This window comes from Ambystoma mexicanum, chromosome 11 (assembly GCF_040938575.1).
Source record: "Ambystoma mexicanum isolate Mex_15411 chromosome 11, UKY_AmexF1_1, whole genome shotgun sequence".
NCBI lineage: Eukaryota > Metazoa > Chordata > Amphibia > Caudata > Ambystomatidae > Ambystoma > Ambystoma mexicanum.
The window spans coordinates 223,674,389-223,682,329 of NC_090934.1; the positions used below are offsets into that span (position 1 = coordinate 223,674,389).

The 7,941-nt window shown below is 52.2% G+C and overlaps 1 protein-coding gene across 1 annotated transcript in view; it reads right to left on the bottom strand.

Annotated features, from left to right (window-relative positions):
* The window catches only part of MAP3K6 (mitogen-activated protein kinase kinase kinase 6), a 1,613,301-nt gene extending 1,611,207 nt beyond the window's left edge, over positions 1-2,094 (bottom strand). Inside the window, exon 1 of the mRNA XM_069622894.1 lies at positions 1,754-2,094. Within this exon, the coding sequence (XP_069478995.1) occupies positions 1,754-1,994 (241 nt within the window). The 5' untranslated portion in view covers positions 1,995-2,094. The remainder of the gene's footprint in view (positions 1-1,753) is intronic.
* Between the last annotated feature and the right edge of the window lie 5,847 nt (positions 2,095-7,941).

The following is a 7,941-nucleotide window of genomic DNA, read 5'->3' on the forward strand; positions in this document are numbered from 1 at the left end:
ATATGAAACAAAGATGTTTCTCAGTGAGGCAACTATCAATGCCTGTTGTGACAAAAGTTCAGGCCCTGCTATGGGGCCTCATTACAACTCCGACGGTAGCTGTGCCGTTTTCTGCCGCTGGAGTCATGTTTTTTTCCGGCACCTGGCTTTGGGGAATTACCAGGGCATTACAGCCCCATTGGTCCCAGGAGCCAGGCGCCGGAAAAAGTAACTTCCCATTCCCCTAGGATTCAATGGGAATGGGGAGGACGAAAGCACTGGCACTGTGTGCAACAGTGCCGGTGCTTCCATCAAAGTCAGTGAGCAGGTGCCGTTCCGGTCGCATGGTCAGAACTGGCAGGCGGGATGGCACCCGCCCACAGACCTCGGAGTGTGCCAGTCCAGTAACAATGGTGCCGGTAGCTTACCGGCACCGTTGTTACCAGACCGACAAACTCGTAATGAGGCTCATGGTCTGCTTTTCTGTCCCAAACTATGATAGAAGCCTCACAAAAAGAAATCTTAGTTTTTTTTTAATAAAAGTTTAAGAGAACCTTATTCAGCAACTGCTACTCTATAAGCAAACTTCCATCAAATTCTTCCACAACATCCTTTTTCCAAAAATAAAGATCCAACTAATTAGCTTCACAAATAAAAAACATGTTGATAATAAACAGCCAACAGCCCTAAAACACTAGAGGAAGTTTGTCAATACGAACCACAGGACAATGCATTGGGTACCATTTCTTGCAAGACTATTTCATATGTTGTTTAAAGGCTGCACATATTTAATTGTATGTATTACATTTGTAGAGTGCACGAAAACCCAAAGGCGTTAAGGCGCTGTGAGCATAGAGGCATGGTTACAGATATGTGCGAGTCAGGTTTGTACATGGGATTCCAAGCTAGTTCGGTTCAGTTAAACATACATGTTTTGAGTTTTTTCTGAAGATAGTCGGATTTTCCATTCGGAGGTGGGGCGGGAGGGAGTTCCATGTACATGTACCATTTCATTTGTTGTATAGCAGCAGGAAATTAATGTTTATTTTATGCCAATTAAATGGGCAAACATATTCAAATTGGTCGGCTGATATTCATTTTTTAGAGAAAATCAACAAGCAAATGAAAGGTTGAGCGCAGAGATAAAGACGTGTCACATAATCATTTAAAGGGAGTGAAGTCGATTTTTTTTTTTACTGCAGAACTTTAAAGTTGACTTCTAGGGTTAATTTCAAGCAGACCATATTGTGATATCAGACGCATCTTTATATCATGATTTTGAGTTGGTTTATGCGACTAAAACTCGGCAGCTCCGGGACCATACAAATGTACAACTGTGTTAAACAGAAGGAAAAAAAAGAATGCATTCATAACACTATACTTATGGTATATGTCCCAGCAGGATTGCCCAATTGTCCATGGAATTCATTTTAGAAAAGAACACTCATGGAACACCTGGTGGCACTAATTGATCCGATGGCAGATCCTTACACACCTGTAACTCACACAGGGCACTTGCTAAGTAGCCGGGGTAAAGCGTGGCAACTCGAGCCACACTCGACCATTCAGCCAGCAAGTTGCATTCTTGGAATTGTAGATCGTTGCTACCCATTAGAGAGCGCTAGTCCCAGCATGTCACGTGCTTACCATTGGCCTGGGAAAAGTTCCTCACATGACACGAGGAACATGCCAGCTGTGTTTATTGTAAAACTCTCGCTGCCCTTTCCAGGGCGCCTACTCCCACCCTCCTCCCACAGACCCCCAGTGCCCTCACCCGCATTGTAGAAGTCTTCCAGCCCTCCCGCGCCCCCCAGCTCCAGGCTGCCCCGTCGCAAGGTGCGCACAGTGCCTCCAAGCCCGGCGCAGGCCTCCTGCAGGCAACGAACTGAAGGGGGATCCGGGCCCGAGTCTGGCAGCACCAGGACGGCTGACGGGGGGCGCGGGGACCCACGCGGTGGGGGGCCATTGGGCCCCCCCAAGGGAGCCTCCTGCCAACAACTGCCCGCAGACTCCATTCAGGCTGAGGCGAAGGAACGGTGCAAGGGGCGCGCCCGCGTATGGGGTAACCAAACCCACGTTCTTGGACAGAAACGCCCTTCTACGATGAGTCCACGCCCACATTTAAGCCACGCCCAGCGAACGCGTCGCCACAAGTGTTACGAAAAAACACCACATGGAACTATGCTCTTCCAGAGAACTACTCCGATTTTAAACATCTCTGCGTCCATAAAAACGCGCCTATATAACAAAGCCCCGCCCACACATAACGACCCCACGCCTATTCAAGGCGACGCCACGCCTACACGATGAAAATATTGTGACATCACAGTTCCGGGATGAATCCGCCCACAGGTAAAAATACGCCCCCTCACAGGTAACATTTGCTCATATAGCCGTTAACCACGCCTATCATGAATGAACCCAAAACAAGAGAGCCGGGCCGCCGATCCATTCTGACTACTCTTATTAGATGCACGCCATCGGGGTAACCTTCTGGGGGTCTGCCCAACAACGGTACGATCTTGTAACACTTGGGACCTCCACTGACACTTTAAGGCCTCGCCTTTTTTTACGTGACAGTCCCCGCTACTTCGCTGAGACCACGCTCTCTGATAGACCGCTGATTTGACACCCGCGCCTAAGGCAGGACTAGACATAAACAAGGCACTGAAATACCGAAAAGCAAGCCCATTACATTCACGTCCATCTTCCTCGTCTAAGTACTTGTAAGCCCTATTCCATTCACGTCATCTTCCTCGTCTAAGTACTTCTAAGCCCTATTCCATTCACGTCCATCTTCCTCGTCTAAGTACTTCTGAGTTAACACAACTTTTCCTATCCTTCCTCCCCTTTTCCCCCACTAGTATAGCAGTAAGCACCTCTATTGCCTCAGGGGCAAGTCTTTTTTTTGCTGTTTTACGCAGGGACTGTTGCATGTAGCGGGCCTGGGCAAAGGGGACTCATAGCTCCCAACCTTTTGTGTTACCAAGGCGGGTGAAAAACTTTTCTTTTTGGCAGGTTATAGAACCCATAAAAGTGAATGGGCATATGAGGGACTTGGCGGGTGACACCCGCCAAAAGCGGGTGAGTTGAGAGCTATGGATGACAGGAGCATAGTTCATACATGCCAACATTCTGTGACCAAAAATCTGTAGGAATCTTAACGTTTCAAAAATAGTCAGGCGAGGAGGTAATGATAGGAATAGGGCGCGTCAGCAGCCTATTGTCATTGAATGAGCCCGCCGCCGTGGGTGCATTCAATGACAATGAGGCGCCTGCCACGCCTTCTGCCAACACGCCAGCTCGGGGGAGCCCTTGAAAGACTCGCCAGAGTTGACTGGTGGGGGCTAATGGTGCCTTTGGCCAAAGGCACCCGCGGTGGAGGGGCGCTTTTAGCCCACCGCCGTGGGTGCCTTTGACATTAAAAGCCTGCATGCTGCACCTTCTCGCTACGCCGGCTCGGCGAAGCCCTTGAAAGACTCGCCAGAGTTGACTGGTGGGGGCTAATGGTGCCTTTGGCCAAAGGCACCCGCGGTGGAGGGGCGCTTTTAGCCCACCGCCGTGGGTGCCTTTGACATTAAAAGCCTGCATGCTGCACCTTCTCGCTACGCCGGCTCGGCGAAGTCCTTGAAAGACTCCCCCGAGTTGGCGTGGTGGGGGGCTAATGGCGCCTTTTGCCAAAGGCACCCGCGACGGAGGGGCGTTTTTAGCCCACCACCGTGGGTGCCTTTGACATTAACAGCCTGCATGCCGCGCCTTCTTCCGCTATGCCAGCTCGGGGATGTCCTTGAAAGACTCCCCCGAGTTGGCGTGGTGGGGGGCTAATGGCGCCTTTTGCCAAAGGCACCCGTGGCGGAGGGGCGCTTTTAGCCCACCGCCGTGGGTGCCTTTGACATTAACAGCCTGCATGCCATGCCTTCTCCCGCTACGCCAGCTCGGGGAAGTCCTTGAAAGACTCCCCCGAGCTGGCGTGGTAGGGGGCTAATGGTGCCTTTTGCCAAAGGCACCCGCGGCGGAGGGGCGCTTTAGCCCACCGCCGTGGGTGCCTTTGACATTAAAAGCCTGCATGCCGCGCATTCTTCCGGTACGCCAGCTCGGGGGAGCCCTTGAAAGACTCCCCCAAGCTGGCGTGGGCAAAAAAAAAAGTAAAAACATTTTTTTTTAACTAAAAAAATCGGTATTTGGTGTCAAAAAATCTGTAGGCGGTAGGACTGCTTAAAAAGCGGTATCCTACCGCCTAAATCGGTAGGGTTGGCAAGTATGCAAGTTACTGGGTGGAAGTGCCCCCTGTTATTTGCTCGGTGATGCGGCCGTCACCTGACCGGGTGACGGCTCACGCCGTAACATGCCCTCCAACTTCCTTCCTAATGCAAACAATAACATGAACTTCAACTTCAATATTACCATAAGGAAATTACAACATAGTCATTGGGCCTCATTCCGAGTACGGCGCTAACCAATGGCGCTATTAACGCCTTGGTTGACGCCGTACCCGGACCGGCAGCGCCTTGGTGGTTGGCGGAATTACCGCCCCATTCCAAGGTTGGCGGGGCGGTAATTCCCCAATCCCCATTTACCCTTCCCCATTCCCATTCTTGCCCCATAGGGCATAATGGGAGTGGGGAAGGCGTCAATTACGCCACCGTAAATTACGGTGGCGTAATTAACATCAAGGTCCCTTAGCGCCATGGTATTTAACGCCTGCTAAAAGCAGGTGTTAAAAGCACCATGGCGCTAAGGGAACTCGGAGTATGGCGGTAAGGGATTACCGCCACCGCTCTCGTTAGCGGTGGCCGCTATCCCTTACCGCCATACTCGGAATGAGGCCCATTGATACTTGCGGATCCCGCTGCTCACTCCAGCACATAGTCTCTCAGGAGGCCGGCAATCCTGTCGTTGGGGGTATCTCGCCAGGCCTGGTGTCGGACCAGGTGGTCTTGGGACCCCGGGCTGAGTTCTTTGACAGCAACTTCATCTCCCGGTGGGCACCCTCTCTCGCCCTGGACCTGGGCAACAACGGGACTGTCCTCTGTCACGTCCTGGCCACTCGGGGCATCCACCTGCTGTTCTGGGTGAGTGATTCTCTTCCCCGGGTCGCAGTGGGTATTGTCCCCTGCTGGGCCAATACTGTCCAAAGGATCGAATCATGTGGCAGGTACAGCTTGTGCGTTGCGTTTCTCATTCTGGCAAGCACTCGGTCTCCGATCTCCTGCGGCTGAGTCACCAGCTGTCATGACCATTGCCCCCGGCCCTCACTGGCAAGTCAGCCTTCCAGTTAGAGCCAGGTCAAAGGCCTTAAAACCTCATCCAAGACTCTCTTGGAGTCATATCTGGTGCCTTTGGCGCCAGGCTCATAACCATCATGAAGACCAACATTAGAATGGGACTATTTACTTGGGACTATTTAACTTGGGGGGGTTCAGCCAACATGGAGGCACACACATAGCTCAGTTACAAGGAACTGAGCTATGCGGTCTAGTCTTATTTGTGTGGCAGGCCTGGTACTACGTTAACTGGACTACTTTGGGTGTGGACTACTTTACCTGGACTACTTTACCTGAGACTGTTTAAACAGCACCCAAACAGCAGAATATGCTTTGCGTTATTCTGCTGTGGGCAGCGTAACGCTCACCGTGTCCAGTTCTTTGATGCCTGCTTACCTGAAACCAAGGACCTGCAGAGAGAGAAAGAACACTAGGAAACTTACCTGGAACAGTATCCTGCCTTCAATCCATCGCTGACTTCAGTTCCACTCACCTGAAGGTACGAACTCCATCATCCGGCACCGCATGCATCCTGGAATACCATAACCTGGAAAGAGGAGAAAGAAAGACAGCATTAGTAAGCGTTTACTCACATTTCCTCCCGAATGAAGAAAGCCACACAATTCTTACCTGGGTAGTCATCTCCTGGTCAGTATCATTACTGGAACATTACGGCGCTCGGCGAGGAACATCGCAACCTGCAAGGAGAGAAAAGACACAGGTTAGCAATATAAAATGCGAAAACAGCGCTGCGCATCGCGCATTACTCACCGGACAGCATCGCGCACACCGCGCTTTCACCTACCGGCCCATGCTCATCTTCAAACTGCATGACAACACCAAAATACCTTTCCATACCTAAAAGGAAAGAATCAAGACATTATTATTCAAACTAAGAGGAACATACGAACTGCATTTAAAGACAGTAAAGCAGCAAACCTATGGAGTCGCAGCGGGCCTGGATTCCCACAGGGGGGCTTGCACCACTGAAGTAACTTGGTCGCTGCTCGCCCCCCACATATACATGCCCCTGCCACTAGGAGCAGGACGGAGAATCCACCTTTTACGGTGTTAAGGTGAGGAGAAGGCCCAAGGGGGGAGGAAGGAGTTGAGGCCAAGGGAGGTGGGAAAACATAAAGACAATCTGATATTGAATCCAGCTCTCCTATATTACAGACCAATCTTTAACCAGAGGCCTTACCAAGGGACCGGGAGAGGGTTTGAGAGAGCAAATCATCCAACCAGGGCTGGGTGGCGTCCCCGTGGATACCAGGTGAGCGCAACACCAGCCCCCGCTGACCGGACTCCATGGCATTGGAATGCTCGTGACTTGCCTGAATTTTGGTGCGGTCTGCCACCGTGAGCTGCCTGCACTCATGTCCGGTGACATGCCTGTGCTCGAGTGGGGTGTGGTCCGGAACGCCAGCAGGAAGTCTGTGAGAGCAGGTTCAAGGGGTTGCCCCTCTTCCAGGGCAATGCGGAATGCCTTGTTGAGGGTCCGTATGAACCTCTTGGCGTCCCCTTTGGCTCAAGGCCAGCACCGAGTGATGCAACAGTGTTCCACCCCATAGGATGACAAGAACATGGCCAGCTCCTCGCTTTGAAAGGGGGACCCATTGTCCGACCGCACTGACTTGGGGAACCCAAAAGTTGCAAATACTTATTTTAGTACAGGGATGACAGTCCGGGCCGCTGTGGAATCCACAAAGCGTACCACCGGGAACCACAAGAACTTGTTCAGCACCACCAGGAAGTGCTGCGAGTGGAGGATGGTGCTAAAATCCAGGTTGAGTGCATTCCACAGGGCCTTGGCTCGCTCCAGCGATTCAATGGGGGGCCCTTTAGCCAGCGGCATCGTCGCTTGACACCACGTGCACTTGGCGACTGCATCCTCAACCTTCTGCTCCAACTCAGGGAACCACACTTTCTCGTGCAGACGGGCCACCATCTTGCTAGTCCCTTGGTGACCGGTGTGCGCCAGCTTCAGCACCTCTTCTTGGAGCACCAGGGGAATCAGAAGGACTTGTTCAGAACCCAGGGCCAGCTCATTCCTTACTCTCCACAGTCCTTGGATGAATGCTTGTGCTTGCGGTGTCGGGTGCTGTGTCGTGGCTGAAATCCTTTCCATTGCCCTTCCCGTAGCTGCTCAATCAGTTCCTGGATTCCTGTGTCTTGGCGAGTGGACCTCACAATATCGGCAACTGACATGGCCCGTGGGAACGGCGGCCTGCGTTATCAAGACTTCCAGTATCTCTGTGTCATCCGTGTCCATCTGGTCTGGGTTTTCCGGCTGCCTGGGGTGGCGTGACAGGTAATCCGCTGGGTTGTGCACTCCTGCACTGAACACCAGCGTCATCTCATACTCCTCCTGTAGTTGAAGGAGCCAGTGCTCCAGTCTGATGGGCGGCCTAGGTGCGGACCCGCCCATAATTGGTACCAGAGGTTTGTGATCCGTTATCAGGTGTCGGTATATGTAAATGTGGAAGTGCTTGCACCCCCACAGGACTGCTAGCACTTCCCTTTCGATCTGTGAGTGCGCCGAGACGGAGTGAGTGCGTTGCCTGCATATGCCACTGGTTTCCTCTCATCCGCCTCAAAGACTTGCAGCAGCACTGCCCCCAGCCCCACATGGCTCTCATCGACCAACACATCCGTCTCCCGGGACGGGTTGATATACGCCATCGTGGTATTGTCTGTG